Source organism: Ictidomys tridecemlineatus, chromosome 2 (genome assembly GCF_052094955.1).
Source record: "Ictidomys tridecemlineatus isolate mIctTri1 chromosome 2, mIctTri1.hap1, whole genome shotgun sequence".
Lineage (NCBI taxonomy): Eukaryota > Metazoa > Chordata > Mammalia > Rodentia > Sciuridae > Ictidomys > Ictidomys tridecemlineatus.
Window position 1 is genome coordinate 47,611,645 of NC_135478.1, and position 21,231 is coordinate 47,632,875.

Here is a 21,231-nt window from a genome sequence, read left to right on the forward strand (position 1 = left end):
GAGGCTGGCTTTAAACTCATGATCCTCCTGCCTCAGCCAATCAAACTGATGAGATTACAAGTGTCCACCACCTGCCCAGCGTGTTGAACAACTTATGGAAGGATACTGTTTTGGACTAGCCTCCTACACTAGGCCCCAGCAGACAAAACCAAATCAGAACAGAATCACTTGTGCTAAGTGACTTAAACTGAACTCTGAAATGGGCCAGTTTTCCAAAGATGGGAGAGTCACAGCAACCAATCAGAAGGGGCCTAGTTTACCTGAGCCAGCATGACAAGTGTATCCTTTTGCTTTAGTCCTTTATTTTCCTATAAGGAAAATAATTTCAAAACTACCAATCTGCTTTTTTGTTGACTGTTTCTGCTTTCTTTAACCCTTTTCTGCCTATAAAGCAGTCTCCACTGCTCAGCTCATCAGAACATTCATTCTACATATTCCTTTAGTTTTTTTTTTTCATTTTTATAAACCTAATGCCCATCTCAGAAGACAAGAGCTTCTCATACCAGCTTCGGCATTATAACAAATGATTTTTGTTTGCTAGAGCTGCAATACCATTCTATATATTCTTTAATAAAACAAGTGTTGCCTGATTCTAGAACCATAAAGTCAGATGTGTGAAGTAAAGTTGGATGTTTAAAGATTTTGTCTTTTGATAGCACGTATATAGAAACAGGAAGGTCAGTGGGCTGTGGTAGAAAAAATGAGTCAGAAATTCATAAAAGATTGAGATGGAAAGATAAAAAGAGGACGACCAAGCATTGTCTCCCAGACTATGACATAACCTTTGGATTTTACATTGGAGAAATGGGAAGTTTGTAACTAATTGACGAAGTTACACAGTTGGTAGATTTGGAACCAAAACACTACCCTGGATACTTACATTCCAGCGTCCTTCACTCTACAGTTGAATTGCATTTATTTATTTATTTATTAGGTCTCCCTATGTACCCAAGTTGGTCTGGACCTCCTGGGCTCAAGTGATCTTCAGTGTCAACTTCCTGATTGGTGAAGACTACCTGCACACCCCGCCATGCCAGGCTAGATCCTATTTTATTTTATTCTACTTTATCTGCAGTGCTGGTCTTGAACCCAGGGGTACACTACCACTGAGGTACATTCTCAACCCTTTTTATTTTTTTACTTTTTAAACAGGGTCTTACAAAATTACCTAGGCTGGCTTTGAACTTATGATCCTCCTGCCTCAGCTTCCCAAGTTGCTGGGATTACAGACATGTGCCACCACACCTTGACTCCATAATTTTAAATGGCAAACTTTATTTATACCACAAAGCTGCTCAGATTGGAGGAGAGTAGAATTGATCGAATTGTTAGGTTTTCATTTTTTAAATTAGGTTTACTTTAAAAAAAAAATTGATGTACCACATCAATGTTTATAGCAACTCAATTCACAATAGCTAAACTATGGAACCAACCTAGGTGTCCTTCAACAGATGAGTGGATAGAGAAAATGTTATATATATATATATTTAAATATTTATATATTTAAAATTTATATATTTATATATTTATATATATATATTTAAATAAATTGGGCTATATGTATGTGTAGTGTGAATGGAATATTACTCAGCCTTAAAGAAGAATGAAATTATGGCATTTGCCTGTAAATGGATGAAGCTAGAGAAAATCATGCTAAGTGAAATAAGCCAATCCTGAAGAAACAAAGGACAAATGTTTTCTCTGATACGTGGATGCTAATTCACAATAAGGGAGAATGCTAGGGAAGAATACAGGTACTTTGGATTAGAAAGAGGGGAGTAAAGGGAGGATAAGAAATATAGGGGTAGGAAAGAGAGTAGTAGAATAAATCAAACATTATTACCCTAGGTGCATATATGATTTACATGACTGATGTAATGCTACACCATGTACAACCAGAATAACAAGAAGTTATACACCATTTATGTATGATGTGTCAAAGTGCATTCTACTGTCATGTGTAACTAACTAGAACAAACAAACAAAAATAATGTTAAAAATAATAATAATACTTAGATTTCTTTTTTTTTTAATTACTACTTGTGTTTCAACATACTGTTTAAAATCCTAAAGCCATCCCATTTATTGTTTCTTTTTTTTTTTAAAGAGAGAGAAAGAGAGAGAGAATTTTTTAATATTTATTTTTTAGTTTTTGGCGGACACAACATCTTTGTATGTGGTGCTAAGGATCCAACCCGGGCCGCAAGCATGCCAGGCGAGTGCATACCGCTTGAGCCACATCCCCAGCCCCCATAATACTAAGATTTCATCTCACTCCAGAATGGCAGCTATTAAGAAGACCAACAACAATAAGTGTTGGCGAGGATGTGGGGGGGGGGGGGAGAAGTCTCACTCAGCATTGCTGATGGAACTGAAAATTGGAAAGCAGTATGGAGATTCCTTGGAAAACTGGGAATAGAACCACCATTTGACTCAGCTATCCCACTCCTCAATCTATACCCAAAGGACTTAAAGACAGCATACTACAGGGACGCAGCCACAACAATGTTTATATCAGCACAATTCACAATAGCTAAACTGTGGAACCAATCTAGATGCCCTTCAGTAAATAAATAGATAAAGAAACTGTGGAATATATACACAATGGAATATTATTTAGCATTAAAAGATAATAAAATCATAGCATTTGCAGGTAAATGGATAGAGCTGGAGAATATAATGCTAAGTGAAATTAGGCAACCCCCAAAAACCAAATGCCAAATGATTTCTCTGATTTAAGGATTCTGATCCATAATATGTGCGGGGGTGGGGTAGGAGGATTAAATGAACTCTAGATAGGGCAAAGGGGGAAAGGGGAGGGAAGGGAGGAGACATAGTAGTAGGAAAATGGTGGAATGCGATGGTCATCATTACCCTAAGTATATGTATGAAGACACGAAGGATGTAACTCTGCTTTGTATACAACCAGAGATATGAAAAATTGTGCTATATATGTGTAGTATGAATTGTGATGCATTCTGTTGTCATATATAACAAATTAAAATTCATAAAATGATAAAAAAATAAGAACAAAATTATGGCATTTGCCAGTAAATGAATGGAGCTGGAGAATATCATGCTGAGTGAAATAAGCCAATCCCAAAAAAACAAAGGCCAAATGTTTTCTCTGATATTAAGGATGCTGATTCATAATGGGAGTGGCGGGTGTGGCATGGGAGGAATAGACGAACTCTAGATAGGGCAAAGGGGAGGGAGGGGAAGGAAGGGTGCATCCAGGTAGGAAAGGCAGTGGAATGAGATGGACATCATTACCCTAAGTACATGTGTGAAGGAATGGTACGACTCTGCATTCTGAATAATCAGAGATATAAAAAATTGTACTATATGTATGTGTAATGTGAATTGAAATGCATTCTGCTGTCACATATAACAAATTAGAATATGTTTTTAAAAAAATAATAAACAATAATTGACACAACTGAAAAGTGCGTGAAGGTTTTAAGTGTAGTGTAAGCCTTCTTCCCAATTCTGAACCCAGTCACACAGCTCCCTTCGCCTCATAGTTGTCTCCTGTGTGGCATTCAAGGAGTTGGCTTGTGAGATGGCATGCATTCACAAACATTTATTGAAAATCTAGGACTAGGGATGTGGCTCAGTGGTATTGCACTTGCCTGGCATTCTTAAGGCCCTGGGTTCACTCTCCAGTACTGCTGAGAGAGAGAGAGGAGAGAGTGCTGGGAAAGGGAGGAACAGTCTACTCTTTGCCTTTGCTAGGTACCGGGGACCTTCTACACTAGATGCCATCTCTCCCCATCTTACAGTCTATTGTGTAAAGACACAAGAAAGATCTTGAGATTTAATTTACAAATATAAGAAAAAAATAGATATCAAAATAAATGAGAGTGATTTTCAATTCCAAAACATTCACACTGTCTTTAATATAATTTAAAAGCTATATAGAGCAGGAGAGTCAATATTAACATATTTCAGGGGCATGCAAAATGCATTTTGAAGTGATCTTTCTAATTCTAAGTATGAAAATTCTCTAAAATAGCTTAGTGTTCTTCCCTAAGCTAGCCCTGCTCAATCAAAATTAAAAGGAAATGATTTAGACAGGGTGTGGTAACACATGCCTATAATCCCAGTAACTCAGGAGGCTGAGGTAGAAGGATTGCAAGTCCAAGGCAAGCCTCAGCAAATAAGTGAGGCTCTACACAACTTAGCAAGACACTGTCTCAAAATATAAAATAAAAAGGACTGGGGAATGTGACTCAGTGATTAAGCACCCCTGGGTTCAATCCCAGTACCAAATAAATAAATAAATAAGAAAAAAAGGAAAAAAAAAGGAAATGCCTTAGATTATTTTTAGGAAATCCAAGTAAGAAAAAAATTAAATATAGTTCCAGGTGTGCTTTTTAAATTTTGTACCAAGTGAATGCACTACCTTTAAAATAATACACACATTTTAAAATTAGGGCGCAGGTTTTTAAAAATGGATTGAAGGGGATGTTGTTGTGGTAGAGCACTTGCCTAGCATGGGTGAGGCAATGGATTCATTCCCCCTCAACACATAAAAATAGAAACAAATAAAATAAAGCTGTCCATCTACGACTAAAATAAATAAATAAATAAATAAATAAATAAATAAATAAATAAATGTGTGTGTGTGTGTGTGTGTGTGTGTGTGTGTGTGTGTGTTTTAATGGATTGAAGGTAGGTGGGAGGAATTAGGGGTCCTGCCTCCATCCACTGGGAGAAAGGACGACTCAGTTCTGAAAGAAGAATCCCAGGGATCCTTTGATTCTAATACCAGAATCGCTCTAACTAGCATGGAACTTTGAGAAACTGATTTATTATTCCCTAGTCTGAATTCAATCCTCTATCAAATAGGGATGACTACATCTTTCCTACCTCCCTACTGGGCTGTAAAATAGCCAGAGCCCTTACCTTATTTTCCTGAGAAGCACCTACTCATCCCTGAAGCACCATTCGAACATCACCTCCTCCCTGAAGCCTTCCTAGGCATTCCTGGACAGAAGGAGTTAGTGGTTTCATCTCTGGGTTTCAGAAAGAGATATCTCTAGCATTCGCCCTGTTTGCTTGCATAGTTGTACTTCTTTCAGTTTCTCCCAGGGCCAGGAAGATATTTTTAAAAAGAGTTGGAAGGGCTCAAGGGGTCACCAGTTACTAATTAGGAGTTCTAAGAATATTTGTGTAATGAAGGGTAAATGAATGATATATTTTTCTTTGCCCGCATTTGTACATGCTTCAGACATGATTCTGTAAAGAATACGGTTTCTCTTTTTAGTAACAACGTTCCTGGGAATAAAATCATAAACAATGTTAGTTTGATGAATAATACTTTTTTTTTTCCTTTCAAAAATTTTCAATTCCCTTGGGTGTCTTTTCAATAAAAGAAAAGGTTTTTAAAGACGTCTGAGACAATGCTCGCTGTAGTCTCCGCATCTTATCTTTACCCAAGTATCTGGCTCTTTAAAAATACTTTAAGATACTCAACGGAGGTTTGCTGTAAGAATGAACAGTCTAATTCTTTAAATGATGCCAAACAAACCCAAGCCTTTATGGGCTTTTCCTAGTACTGGAAACGTTTGTGTGAGATCCAGATGAGGAAAATAAGGGGCAAAAGTGGACGGGGAAACATCGCTGTTGTAGTTCCAGGCAGGTTAATTTGGCTGTTTTGAAAACTTTTCTTTCAGATATCACCAAATTACTAACGGTAGTGATGCGGTCAGATCTAATACTGGGGGTTAATTTTCGGAGCTGCCCCCTTTCCACGCTTTTCTTTATTTCTCAGTGGCCCGTGGAGCCCAGCATTTCCACGGCGGTGCTTTGATTCTGTGGCGCCCTTCCCTTGCCTCGAGAGGCCGAAGCAGACACCCGACGGTGCCCAGCATCTCCTAGCAGGAGCCTGGAAGACCCGCGTACAGCCCCGGGCACCCGGACGTTTTAGCGCGAGAAGAGGAAGCGCAAGGACTCCCGCCCGCCGACTCTGACGCGCAGGCGTGCTGGCTGCTTCGGACCGTTGGGCCCCTGGGACCTAACGTCACCGGAACTCGTAACTGGCGGTGGACAAGCGGCGGAACAGAATGGTTGACGTACCGCCCCGCCGTGAGGCACAGCTGAGAGGCGGAAGTTAAGGGTACTGATGCAGCTGGGGGAACTTTGCCTGGATCGCACTTTCCTGTTCGCTACTCCGCCCCCGCTGGAGGGGCTGAGCTCTGGGATTCAAGATGGAGTCGCTGAGTCGAGCTGGGCAGGAGATGAGCCTGGCGGCCCTGAAGCAACACGACCCCTACATCACCAGCATAGCAGACCTCACGGGCCAGGTCGCTCTGTACACCTTCTGCCCTAAAGCCAACCAGTGGGTGAGTGAGGTTTATCCCTAGAAGACGCCAGTCCGGTTGCTGCCGCCTCTTAAAGGGACAGCGCAAGCTGCCTGGCGTGGGGGGCAAAGCAAGAGGCCAGGGCGGTGGAGGCGAGGCCAGGAACTGGCCAAGAGCCGGACCAGGGCTTCAGGGGTGTCGGCAGCGCGCGGGGTTAGGCCGAAAGAGTGGAAAAAGTAGGCCCGAGACATCTCAGGGAAAAGCCGCTGGAGGCGGGGGGGGGGCGATTGGAGCAAGATCAGTCCCTTGGGGTCAGGTCTGAGGACGTGGGCGACTTGCCTTCTTTACATATGCATTAGGGAATATGAGACCAGTAGGACGAAAAGATGCCTGAAAGCTTACATTTGAAGCTTCGAGGGTTATTAGATAAATTATATATACATAATCTAAAAATGAACACCCCTTCTCTCCCCCAACAGACATACACGTGAGCCCTCTTCCCAGAGGTCATTAGGAGTTGAAATTTGAAATCCAATTAGTTTGAGTGAGTTTGGCTTTAATTGGACTACACTGTATTTCCGGAATTTTGGAAAAGATTTCAAACAATTAAGGAAGGGGCTTCTATGTTAATTGGATTCCCTGGAGACCTTTTACAGGGAAAGGAGACCGATGATGTCACCTCTGAATGCTACCTTCAAACTAAGTACTTACTAGCTTTTTGTGCACCAGAGAAGATCCAAAAAGTTGTATTAAGTCTGTTCACTGACTTTTGTTAACTCTTGCTTGAAGCTTCATTAGTTGTTTACATAACATAAGTTCCCCGTTTTTGTGATTGACCCTTTCTAATTAACTCTTTCAACTATAGGCTTTACACCGGTAAAATAATTCATAAATGTTGGTTAGATTAAATTCATCAATGGCATTCACATTTCAATGAGAAATCCTTAAACAAAACTGAAAAGATTATTGTAATATGTTTTTTACAACATACAAATGCATTAGAATTTTTAAACTGGAGTTTGTTTTAAGAAAGAAATACAAGCTACAAAGACCTCAATTGAAAAATAAGCTGCTATTTGCTTATTTGCATCATGACACATAGGGGATAATCAAAATCTTCTCTGTTATTTTATACTGAGTTATAACTTTGCACAATGTTTTTTGGGAACAAATTTTCTTTTACTGTGAGGCAATTATCAGTTTCTGTTTTTCTTAATTTTTTGTTATTTGTAAATGGACACGATACATTTATATTATATTATTTTTTTTTATGTAGCGCTGAGGATCAAATCCCATGCTTCACACATGCTAGGCGAGTGCCCTACCACTGAGCCACACCCTAATCCCAATTATCAGTTTCTTATACTTTTTTTTTTTTTTTTTTGGTACTACGGATTGAACCCAGGGGTGCTTAATCACTGAGCCACATCCCCAGTCCTTTTTTATTTCTCATTTCAGGACAGGGTCTCACTAAGTTGCTGAGGCTGGCTTTGAACTTCTAATCCTCCTGCCTTTGCATCCCAATTTACTGTAATTATCAGTGTCCACAAGCACACCCAGCTACTAATAACATTTTTAAAGGCAAGAAAAGGCCTCAATCCTTAGGAAAGAAAAGTGTCACCATGATATTTAAGCTAAGGTAATATTCTTTGAAGAAGTCAAGACAATAATTTATTTTTAATTCCAGCAAATTCAGTTTGATATGATTAACATTAAAGTTTTAAAAATTTGCTAGTACTGGGGTTGTGGCTCAGTGGTAGAGTGCTTGCCTACCATGTGTGAGACACTGGATTCATTTCTCAGCACCTCATATAAATAAATGAATAAAATAAAAGTCCACACATCTAAAAATAAATAAATAAAAAAGTTTGTTAGTTACATTAAAATTCTTACAACCAATCTAGACTGTGAATTGCAGACCCGTAGGATGATTTACTTTTGAAAATGAAACAGTGTAACTGTTTAAAAAATCTAAATAAGCTCTTGTAGCAAAGAAAAAGTGGTAATGAGTTGCTTTCTTAATCATATTTTCACTTAAATTTAATTTTTTTTCTTAGAGACCTATAGTGATTACTTAAGGCAGATTATAGTTTCAATATCCATAACTCTTCAACAGTTCTAAAAATAACAAACTGATAGTTATTCTTAACTAACCACAAAATTTGTTACTCTTAAAAAATACCAAAAATCCCTCAGTGATGAAACAAAGTATCCTGTAAGAGTTAATTCTACAGTTTTGTCCTTTATTAGTTAAACAGGAAAAATGTTGCAGGTATAAATATGTTCCTGGTTTAAACATTGCATATGTATGCATATGTATGCACTAATAACACTGAATGGATACATGAGAAACTGGTAATAGCAATTTGTGGAGTGAGAAGGAGACTTCCTATTCAAAAGTGTGGTAAATATAACATGTTGATTTTAAACATGAAGCATTTTTTCTCCATTGGGACTTTTGGAGTTGGATTTTAAGAAACACACTAATTGATTCATTGTCTGTTACAGGAGAAGACTGATATAGAAGGGACCTTATTTGTATATCGAAGGTAAGCTTTTAAAAAAAAACTAATGATGGGGGACTAGGAATATAGCTCGGTATTAGAGCGCTTATCCAACATGCATGAGGCCCTAGGTCCAATCCTCATTACTACAGATAAGTAAATGAAATACAATGGGGAGCAATGTCATGTGAAGTGGTTCATTTCTGTTTATTTATCTTTGGAATTTTCCTTCTTATTCCCTTCAATTTTTCATCCACTCCTAGCTGTGAGATTCTAACCCTTCTCTTATCCTTCCTGTGATTCAGAATAAACAGAACTAGAATTTATGTAGGAGTCTAGCAAAATCATTACAAAATAGAATGCATTTTTGAGTGATGAATGAATCTGAAACAGATGCCTGCCTTTCATTCCCTATATTTAAAAAGGACATAAAATAATATATCCAAGTACACAGACACACATATGAGAGAAAGAGTTTATATATAAATTAGTTCTATAAAGTAAGTAGTTGAGAGTTGATCTCTGTGTTCTGTAGTTTGTTTTGGGAGTTTTGTTTGTTTGTTTGTTTAACTAAGGATTGAATCCAGGGGCACTTTAACACATTTTGTGAATTTTGGTTAAAAGTGTACCAGATAGCACTTAGTATAGAATCACTTAATATAGAAGAAACTGGATTTGAAATCAAAAAACCTAAAATTAAATTCCATTTATATTATTTGGGTAACTGGGCATAGCCATTAATCATTAGCTTATTTCCTAATCTGTAGAATAAAATTCTGTTACCTCCCCATGTATGTCACTGAGAAACAGTAAAATATTAGATACATGTGAGGAAGATCCAAAGGATTGTGTTCTCCCATTATGGGAACTAATACACTTATTGTAGGAGTCAGGTCTTTTCCATCTAATTCAGAAGAACTATGTGAAGACATATTTGGTGTTAAGAAAAACTATTATTGTAGTGGTAGACATCATTATAGCCAATTCTGTACCATATTTAAAATAAGTGATACTTTTTCCAGCAAATATTTATCATACTTACTATGTGTCTATCTCTGGGAAACATCTGTGAAAAAAAATAAGACAGAAATCCCAATTTACATACAGCTTACATTCTAGTTGGAGGAGGAAGCCAATAAAAATAAAAAATAAGTGGAATGGATGAAGAGGGAAAAGTCAGGGATATTTAGGTTGGGTAGTATTAAAAATGGTAGTTCAGATAGGCTTCATTGAGTAGGTAATATTTGAGCAAATGCTCAAATAAGATAGCTGTGTTTTGGGGGTACTGGTCCAGACAGAGGTCTTTAGGAAGAAGCACTCCTGCAAAGAGAGAAGAGCCCAATGTGGCTGGAGCAGGGGAAGCAAGAAAAGAGAATCAGAGGTTAAAGTGGGGGTGGAGAATTGGGAGTATGTCTTGTTGGTCTTAGTAAGGACTTTGGCCTATATTCTAAGAAACTAAATCCTAAAACTTCTGAGCAGGGATATACAAGGTGACTTAAACTTTTTGTTAATGGTTTTAAGTGTGATATTATATAATGTCCTAATGTATTCATTTTTTAAAATGAAAATAAAGAGGAGATAACATTTCTGCAAATTAAAATGTAACTATGGATTTTCTTCTATTAAATCTCAGGTCAGCTTCACCTTACCATGGTTTTACCATTGTAAATCGACTAAATATGCACAATCTAGTTGAACCAGTGAATAAAGATTTGGAGTTTCAGCTTCATGAGCCATTTCTTCTGTATAGAAATGCAAGCTGTGAGTATATATGTTTATATTTAAGTCAATGACTTTAATCTCAGTATATTATTTTTGGAGTTTGAAACTAAAATACAAAATGTGGACTACACTCTGTTTTATGATTATAAATGAGTCTCTTAGTAAGATCAGATCTTTTGTCCTTGACTCTAAAATTGGAAATACTTTTTTGTATATAATAACTTATGTTATTTTAGCTAGCTATACTATAATTAGCCTTCTGTTTTGTTTGTTTTTTTGAAAATAAATTTTACTCCTTTGTTTTTGTTATAGCACTGGACTCTTAGCTGCCCATGCCCCTGAGCAACAGAACTTAGTTGAGGAAACACAAGATGGGAATACATACTTATACTTCTTTCCACAAAGAAAGTATGGGCTTTTATGGGGCTGGGGTGGTAGCTCAATGGTAGAGCACTTGCCTAGCACATGTGAAGTACTGGGTTCGATCCTCACCACATATAAATACATAAATAAATAGATAGATGCAATTTTAAAGAAAAAAAATAAATAAGTAAAATAAAAGTATTGGCTGGGGCTGGGGCTTAGTGGTAGTGCACTTGCCTCGAACATATAAGGCACTGGGTTTGATCCTCAGCAGCACATAAAAGCAAATAAATAAAGGTATTGTGTCCATTTACAACTAAAAAAAAAATTTTTTTTTTTAATGTAACCTATGTGGGGTAGGCAGGTCAACTGAGACTCATAAATGCATGAGAGACATTCAGTTGGAGAATGAGGATTATCATCTTTTTCTGGTTCCTAACCCAGGGTCTTTTCAGACATTTTATAGGCTCTAATAATGATTAATGCAGTCAGCAAAGTTAGAGTGACCTTTTCCTTTTCAAGAAAGAAAAGTACAGAAATCTAGACAGTAATCTAGGACCGACAAAAATGACAATATTCTATAACTCTGACCCTATCAGAGATTAATTTATTATAATAATTATGACTAAATCATTGGAAGTATTTATTATTGTGTTAATTAGAATATTCTTGGGGAGAAAAATGAACTGATGCGTTTTATTTTAGAAATTTAAAAAAATATATATATATTTATTTTTTAGTTGTAGTTGGACACAATACCTTTATTTTATTTATTTTTATATGGTTGCTGAGGATCGAACCCAGGGCTTCGCACGTGGCTAGGCAAGCACTCTACCACTGAGCCACAACCCCAGCCCTAGAGAGATTTTTAACAAGAGATAGAAACAAAGGTTTTCTTAGTGGCTCAAGTATAATGATGCACACCTGTAATCCCAGCAACTCAGAAGCCTGAAGCAGGAGAATTTTAACTTTGAGGCCAGCCTCAGCAATTTAGCAAGACATTGTCCAAAAATAAAAAGGGCCAGGCATGGTAGCTCACGACTGTAATCCCTGCAGCTCTAGAGACTGAGATAGGAGGATCACAAGTTCAAAGCCAGCCTCAGCAACTTAGCAAGGACCTGAACAACTTAGTGAAACCCTGTCTCAAAATTAAAAAAAAAAAAAAAAAAAAATAGGTTGAGTGGCTGGGTTCGATCCCTGGCACCAAAAAATAGAAATAAAAATAAAAATGGATGGGGGTGTAGCTCAGTGGTAGTGCATTCCAGGGTTTATTCCCAGTAATGGAGGGGAAGGGGGTTTTTTTAGTTTGAAAACTCACTGAACTAGGTCCTTCTTTGGGGGAAAGTATTTAAAGAAATAGCTGTATTCAGGAGAAGTGACAAAACAACAAGCAGTGATTTGGAGAGTGTTGAAGTCTTTCTTAAGTGTATGTTTTGTCTACCTCATCTTTAAAGTAGAAAATAGACTTATGTCAGCAAGCTATTGAGTTGTTTAGGGATTTGTTCTTTAAATAAAAAGTTAATATCTGATTGTGCATATGAGTAATTATACCTGATTCTGTAGCTATTCTTTTGTCGTTCTCCTGTGGGAAATACCACCAAGACACCTGACCCATTTAATTCAAATTACACCTTCATATCCAGCTTTTTTTCACTCAACTTTTAGAGTCAATGTAATAGAATAATGAACTATAAATGTTTCTAGTTCTAATTATTGGTCCTTCTTTGTTTATTTTAGTTTTTCTGCATTTATAAAAAGTACCTACCCACTCCACTCCCAAGAAAAAGGTAAAATCTTACAGAGAGAATGCTTTTATTAACTAAGGTCTTAGGTTTGGAGATTCTTTCAAATCTTTCAGAAACACTATATTTTCATTCTTTACAAGGGCCTTTTAACAGCCACAAAAGGCTTCATTGGGATTTCAGTAAATAATGGGGAGGTTGCAGATTCTCTAGTATTGAGAAATGTTCTGATCTCTTTACTTCTGATTCCCAACTTATAGACTGAGGAAACAGAGAACTTAGAGACATTTAGAAACTTGTTCAGGATTTGCAGGCGTAATAAGTGAAAGACCCAGTACTCAAAACTAGGGCTGTTTGTCTTCAAAGTCAATCCTTTCTACTCTACTGCAGCAATGAAATTATATAATTCATCAGTACATCTTCGATAGCAGTACTATCCTGTAGAACTCTGTAAAGACAGAAAATTTCTGTATCAGCACTGTCCAATAGAGTGACTGATCACTAAGTGCCTGAAATGTGGCTGCTAGTATAAATGAGAGAGAATCTTTTTTTAGTTTATTTAATCCTTTTGAATTTATACAGCTACATGCACTAGTAGTTACCACATTGGACAGTGGAAATCTAAAGCATGAATTTGTATTCTATCTAACATACCCTTTGTTGTATAGTACCTAAATTGCACGAACCACTTGGGACACTTTGGGTTAGTTTTTGTTGTTGCTCCGGTTTGGGGGGTTTGTTGTTGCAGTTTTTTCTTTTTTTGTTTGTTTGTTTGGTTGGTTGGTTGGTTGGTTTTTGTACCAAGAATCAAACCCAGGGGCTCTTTACGACTGAGCTACATCCCAACCCTTTTTTATTTTTTATTTTGAGACAAGATCTCGCTAAGTTGCTGAGGCTAGCTTTGAACTTGCAATCCTCCTGCCTCAGCCTCCCAAGTTGCTGGGATTGTCGGCGTGTGCTGCCATGCCCAGATTAGGGTTAGTTCTTATGCCTCTCATTTAAAACATTCCTTTTTGAAATTTTATAAATGATTTCTAAATAGAAAGCTGTAGAATATATTCCTGAGGTTGGTTTTGCCATAGTAACACTTCTTTGGCATGAAATTTAGTTTGCAGACAAGAATTCTATTCTAGGCTTTGCCATTTTGCTGGCTGTAACCTGAGATAAATCACTTAAGCCACTGATCTGACCTGTTTATCCTAAAAGGGCATCATGAATATAAGATATTTTTGTCAGGGGCTGGGGATGTGGCTCAAGTGGTAGCGCGCTCGCCTGGCATGCGTGCGGCCCGGGTTCGATCCTCAGCACCACATACCAACAAACATGTTGTGTCCGCCGAGAACTAAAAAATAATAAATATTAAAATAATTCTCTCTCTCTCTCCTCTCTCACTCTCTCTTTAAAAAAAAAAAAAAAAGATATTTTTGTCAGCCAAATACCTTTTAAATGCAAAATATCAAAGACTTTGTCTCCATCCTAAACTCAAGCCGGATGATCTTATTAGTATGGTCAAGGTTGTCTTATAACCCAGGCCTCCAGTGTGCTTCTGACTAGTACCATGGACAAGCTAGGGACTCCAATATCTATCTACCTCTGTACATCTCCCCCCAACCTCTTCCTCTCTCTCTGCAGTGCTCCTTAAATTCAGGGCCTCATACATGGTAGGCAAGTGTTCTACAAGTGATCTACATCCCTAGCCCACTTTCTCTTTATAAATATTTCAAATGTTGTAGGGTTTGTTACCAGGCAGCCTGAGGCATGCATGATAAGTTGAAAAAGTCTGTTAAACATAAAAAATTTTTCGGAGCTTGCGGTTTACTAGAAATCCAACATAGGCCTCTTTGCATGCTAGGCAAGCGCTCTACCACAGAGTTACATCCCCCAAAATATTAAAAAAAAAAAAAAAAGCAAACTGATCACAAGAGCACACATCTGTATTTGCAGTCATTTGGGAGTTTGCAGCTAGCCTGGGCAACATAATGAAACCTGGTCTCAACATCAAAACAGAACAAAAACAGTTCTTCCCAATGGATTATGGTGTTACAAAGATCTTTTGGTTTATGAATCTGCATACTACCATCAATCTAGTGATCTGTTTTCACTTGTAAATTCAATCCATTTTACTAACTAACTGGATTATAAAACCACTCCATAGAGACTTCTATGATTTCTATGATAGGTACATCAAAGAAAATATTCAGTTCCTGTCCAGTAGTATCTTATACAGACATTTAGAAACACAATCTAGAATGCATAGCATAGTTGAAGAGAGAGTAGGGGCCAGCATGAAAGTGAAAACTTAAAGCTAAAATCAGAAACATAGAAGATGACATTAGTTGTCAGCTATTGTGGGGTTCTTGAAGATACATGCACTCCATAATATTAGGCTGCTGTTGTGCAACAAAGTAGAGAGAGAACTAAGACCCACAAACCAGCATGTAACTAAATCTCCTAATTAGTTCTTAGCAATTAATTGGGAAGTATCTGCCCCCCCAATCTAGGGAGATGGCAACCACGTTTATCTCAGTCTGAATTATGGGTAAGAAGGAAAATGTCACCCTTGAAAATTGTAACCATGAATTTTTTTCTCATACAGATTTGATATTCAAGTTAAACTGTTCATTTGGTATAATTTCTTACTTAGGCAAAGAAATTAGCATAAAATTGCCTCAGTTGGTAAGTACTCTAGGATACCTACAGAAGCAAAAGTAAGACCTTTTTATAAGATATAATTCTTTTTTTTTTTTAATAACCTATGGTATTTTTTTTTAAACATTTATTCTTTAGTTGTAGGTGGACACAATACCTTCATTTAATTTTTTTGTGGTGCTGGGGATCAAACTCAGTGCCTCACGCATGCTAGGCGAGCGCTTTTCATCTGAGCTCCAACCCCAGCCCCTTACAAGACACAATTCTTAACCTAGTTTGCCCAGAAATTTCACAGATAAGCTTCATTTAGTTCAAAATTACTAAATGTGCAAGAAAACAATTCCCAGTGAATGAAAGGCAGTAAATATATAACATAACAGCAGGATTAGGCAACACTTTACAAAAAATTTAGTTAACAGAATGATCAGGTACACACTTTAATGAATGCAACTATCAAATATAGATTATAAAATGAAGCAAAAGGAAATAAAAAATATAAGATCAAATGCTACTTTAAAATAACAGACTAAGTAAAACTTATAGAAATTGAAATTTTAATTACGGAAATAAACTCTACCTGGATTCAACAGTTAATTAGTAACAGGTAAAGAAAACTAGTGAACTAGAAGAAAAATCTAGAAATACACAATGTATTCCCAAAAGCAGGGGCAGATGACAAGGGAGAGAATGGAAGTGTAAGACAAAGAGGATAGAATTAAAGTCTAATATATAATGGATACAAATTTTAAAGTAATAAAAGTAGATTTGAGAGAGGCAATATTTGAAGAGATTATGATTTAAGTTTTCAGAATTCCTAAAAGGAATAAACCTTAATAACAATAAAATGGGCCCAAAGCATGAAAAATAGAAATACACGTGCCTTAAAAAATATTAAAGGCAAAGAGACAGAAACTAAAGGCTACTTGAGATAGCATATTTATAAAGGAACACCAATCAGGCTAACACATACTCCACAGAGGACTGAGGAGAAAACAACCAACAAATCAGAAATTCAAGACAATATAGATATTTTCAACAAGAGCAGAACATTTGTCTCCAGCACATCTGGCTATAAGATCTTCTAAAGCAGCTTTCTGCAGCAGTGAGCACTAGCCATGTGTGGCTGTTGAGCTCTTGAAATAGTGCTAGTGCAGCAGTAGCTCAGTTTTAAATCTCATTTCCTTTTATGCATCTGTTTGACATCAGTTAATTTAAGCTTAATAGTGTAATTCCAATGGATATATTCCAAAAAGAAAATGGAACATGGAAGGAATGAGATATAAGAATCAATAATAAGCACAGGGGGCACAAATAAAGGTAAACATTGACTATAAAACAAAAAAATTATAGTTTTGGTATTAAGAAACAAGGTGAGGGGGATAATAGAGGATAGGAAAGGCAGCAGAATACAACAGACACTAGTATGGCAGTATGAAAAAATGTGAATGTGTAACCGATGTGATTCTGCAGTCTGTATATGGGGTAAAAATGGGAGTTCATAACCCACTTGAATCAAATGTATGAAATATGATATGTCAAGAGCTTTGTAATGTTTTGAACAACTAATTAAAAAAAAAAGAAAGAAAGAAACAAGTGAAACTGGATTGGTGGTATAGCCCGTGATGATATACTTGCTTAGCGTCTGCTAGGACCTGGGTTTGATCCCCAGTACCCACAAAAATAATAAAATTAAAATATTGCAGTTAACTACTATAGAACAAAAGTAGGATACCTTAACTTTCACCCTGTATACCAAAAAAAAAAAAAAAAATGAATTCCAGGTTACCATTTTCACTCTTGAGGTGTCCACAGAAGTAGCAATCAAAGGACACCTGGTATTGGTCATGGGGAAAAATACTTTCTAGGAGAAACATAGTGAAGCCCAAAAATAAAATGGCAGAAATAAGAACATCAGTAATTAGAATAAATGCAAATTGAACTAAATTTGCCAGCTAAATGAGATTGGATAAACATAGAATTTGCCTATATGCAGTTTGTTAAAAGTAGGGGTAGAATGAGACATATCAGGCATATGTTAACCAAAAAAGGCTGATGTAACTATGTTAATCATTACTGACAAAAAGCATCAGTAGGGATAAATGTTAAATACATGAAGATGAAAGGAATAAATAATCTAGAAGATTTGAGTTAGTTCATACCTAATATATATCACAATTATAAATTGAATGTTGAAAATCCCTAATCAAAATGGGAAACTTTAACAGACCACTTTAATAATTGACAGATAAAGCAGAGAATTTAATGTTATGGAGGGGTGTGCTTATGCTATCCAACCCAAGAATTTAGGAAGTAAAAAAAAAAAATCTGAGTAAAGATTAAGGAAAATAAAGATGAGGGTAGAAATCAATTGCAGAAAGTAGAGATGACAGAAGAACAATAGATCAGATTGACACATCAACAATATAAAACAAGAAGAGGAGCCAGGTGCTGCCTGTAATTTCAGATATTTAGGAGACAGGAGAATCAGAAATTTGAGGTCAACCTCAGCAACTTAATGATAAATAAAAAAATAACAAGGACTGGGAATGTAGCTCAATGGTAGCATGCACTCATGAGTTAGATCCCTAATACTGTAACAAAACAAAACCCAAAAAAGGTGAGAAGAGTCACAATAGGCAATATTTGGGAATAAAAATATATTTCTATCGCAATTAAAAAATATATATGCTTTTTTTAAAAAAACAAGAAACCAATAGGAAACACTTTTTGTCCATACATTTAAAACTCAGATGATACGAAGTTTGGTAGAAAAGCACAATTTAACAAAAACATCCGCAGGCATAAATATATCTGGATGGGCTCATAAACAATAAAATAATTGGTCATGATAGTTTAAAAATTTCTCCTATCACATCTAAAGAAAATGCTGAGAGAAATGTTCTATTCAATAAGTGGTACTAGGATAGTTCTTTATATAGAGAATGGCCTCTAAAAGTCAGATATAGCATCTATACATTTCTTGTCCTGTCTTTACAGGAAACTAGTCTCTGGGCATTCTGTGGTGAAAGTATTATGTTTGTATTTACTATTTCTTCAGCAAGGTGGTGAGCACCTGTTTCAAGCAACATGCCTCACTATGTTTCTCCTAGAAGGTGCTTTTCCCCAAGACCAGAGTCAGGTGTCCTTTTTTGCTACTTCTTTGGACACCTCTCAAAGTGAAAGTGGTAACCTGGAATTCGTTTTTGGTATATAGGCTTTCTTCTCAATTATGAAATGCCCCCAAGAATATTCTGTAAGGTAAGTTTAGAACAATTTTTTTTTAATCTAAAACTTGGCGTGTGAAGCTAAGAATAAAAGCAAACACAAGTGGGTTTTTGTTCTGTTTTTTTAGTTTTCTTTCTCACAGTTAGATAATCTACAATGTAACCAGGTTAATTGAAAATATTAAGATACAGGTTTGTGATACCATCAAGCTCTGTAATAATAGTTCTATTGAATTTTCTTAGAAAACTATAAGCAGAAGTCATTAAAAGTGTATTGGAGCTCTTAGTGTTAGAACTCTGCCTTCCTAGTAAGGTTCAAAACTCTTTAGTGAAATATGCTACTACATTAAGCCCAGAGCTATTCATGTTTATTGTTAATCACCATGGATTAACTATGAAATTTAGTATATAAGGTCTGTATTTTGAGGGTTATCAGTTGTTCATTTGAACAATTGTCCTAATAATCGTGAAAATCAGATCTGCCAAAGAGATGTAAAGATATTGATGTGGTTTTTTATTTTTAGCAGCAAAACTTATTCATAAATTTAAAAAAAATAAAGTCTAGATTTTTCTCTCTTCAGTCCTAGCTTTATTCTATCTTAAGGAAAGCGTGTGATGGTAATTTTAGTCAAAAAAGAAGCAATTATTTTATATTATGTACATGTTAGACTTCGTCTCTTTTTACCAGAAGGTAATTATTTTAACAAAGACAACTTTTTAGGTTTCCTCTATCTAACACCTTAAGACAGGTTATCTCTCACCAAAGGCCTCTTTTCTCATTTAAAAATATTTTTTAATATTTTTTTAGTTGTTGATGGACCTTTATTTTATTTATTTATTTATATGTGTGCTTAGAATTGAACCCAGTGCCTCACACATTCGAAGCAAGCTCTCTACCACTGAGCCATACGCCAGCCCTTAAAATGTTTTCTATAATCCCAAAGTACTTTGGGAAAATTTAACGAACGAACAGTCCTTTTTTGGTTTTTCAAAAGAACCCAAATATATCCTGAATTTTATTTTACCTTGACACTTATAAACTGAACACTCTTTAGTTTCTATAAAACACTTTGAAAATAATCATTTATAGGTAAAACTGAATCTGAAATTTCTTGAAGAAAGCATTGATACATAGCTACTAGTCTAGTGTGTTACTTTTTAGTCTGCTTTACCTAACAAAATAGAAAATAAAATACAATTACTGTTTAGTATTTTTAAAACTTACCTGAAAAATCCTGGGAGAAGTACCCCTTTGTTTCCGCTTCACTTATAACTTTTCCTTTATATCGGGCATCAGTCTCTTGATGGAGAGCATTTTTAATTAAAATTAGATCACTAGAAAAAGTAGGGAGGTTCATTTCCATAGTGTTGAAAACACAGCTGCCAAATGGAAAGTTTTAGTAGGAGAAATGCTGTAGTGTGTGCTTTTTCTGTCTCTCTGCTTGTCCTTTCTCAGTTCAAGGGCAAGACTCAGAACAGTAGAGATGGTAGGTGGTTGTTGGCATTTGGAACAAATCTTCAGACTTAAAGCACAGTGCAAGAAATTTCCTTGCAAGATGAGTTTATAATTTGTCAAGTCAAAAAATGTGAGTTCTACCTCCAAACTGAAAGAGGAATTTATAAACAGTAAGAAAAGTTCTGGGGTTCATCCTTTGTGATCTTTCAGTTCAGCACAGGGCTGTTTTTGTAGCCTAAAGAAAGGCAGTCTTCTACCATCAGCTGCGACACTGCTGTCGTTGGTATGGTCCTGTAATCAGTGAAGGAGAAAGGATCTGTGGCAACTGCATTAGTCCAGCCTCCTGGACCAAGATAAGGAAAAAGCCTCGCTATTGCCACATGTGTAGATTAAAGGGGTGAAAACACCATGAGAACATACAGTGACTTAGACTGAAAGTGTTGACTCTGTGGTGCTCTGAGGTCAGACATTTTAAAAATAAGAGCTACTTCTGTCTCATTATAGACCACTACTTAGTATTCTAGTAGAACCTCTACCAAGTACCTTCTTGGTAACTTTGAGTCCGTGAGTATTTCAAAATTTCCAAAATAACTCCTTTTCATTATGTTCACTAATCACTAGCTTCCCTCTCCCACCCATCCCCATGCCCCCACCAAGATGTTATCAGATAAAAGCAATTTTTATCTTTTGTTTTGCTATCTTAATTATAAAGATTTTATAAGCTGATCATACATGCAGTTAATTCCTTTTAGATAATTATCACATTAATATTTAATACTTTTAATGTTTATTCTTTGAGAATTTACAAAGGAAACCACGATTACATATTAAGTGACATATATATTAACATGTACATAAATTTTCACCTTGAATTTATACTGTGAAGTTCACTGTGATTGGAAAAATTGAAATACAGGATAACCACTAAATCTGGAGTGGACAGTATAAACCTCAACCCTTCAAGTTCAGTGCCCTGAGAAATCCACATAGATCCAAGTTATTCACAAAGTCATTATGTCCAGGTATGCCCAGATTTTTAAAGGAAAACATAGCATTTGCTCCCAACATTTCCCTTTTCTCTCTCCCTCCTTCCCTCTCCCTCCCTCTCCTTCTCCCCCTCCCTCCCTCCCTCCCCCTCTCTCTCTCTCTCTCTCTCTCTCTCTCTCTCTCTCTCTCTTTCTTCCTTTCTTCCTTCCTTCCTTCCTTCCTCCCTCTCCGTGTATGTCTCTCTCTTTCTCTCTTTCTCCCTTTCTCCCTTTCTTTCTC

General features: G+C 36.4%; 1 protein-coding gene across 3 annotated transcripts in view; it reads left to right on the forward strand.

The window, feature by feature from the left end:
* Nucleotides 1-6,118: 6,118 nt before the first annotated feature.
* The window catches only part of Dcp1a (decapping mRNA 1A), a 55,528-nt gene continuing 40,415 nt past the window's right edge, over nt 6,119-21,231 (forward strand). Inside the window, exons 1-3 of one of the 3 annotated variants that reach the window (XM_021731134.3) lie at nt 6,119-6,347; nt 8,814-8,854; nt 10,443-10,570. In XM_021731134.3, the coding sequence (XP_021586809.1) occupies nt 6,213-6,347; nt 8,814-8,854; nt 10,443-10,570 (304 nt within the window). In that variant the 5' untranslated portion in view covers nt 6,119-6,212. Of the gene's footprint in view, nt 6,348-8,813; nt 8,855-10,442; nt 10,571-12,642; nt 12,682-21,231 lie in introns of those variants that run through there. The other 2 variants (XM_005317209.4, XM_040289749.2) reach the window with 2 other exon arrangements.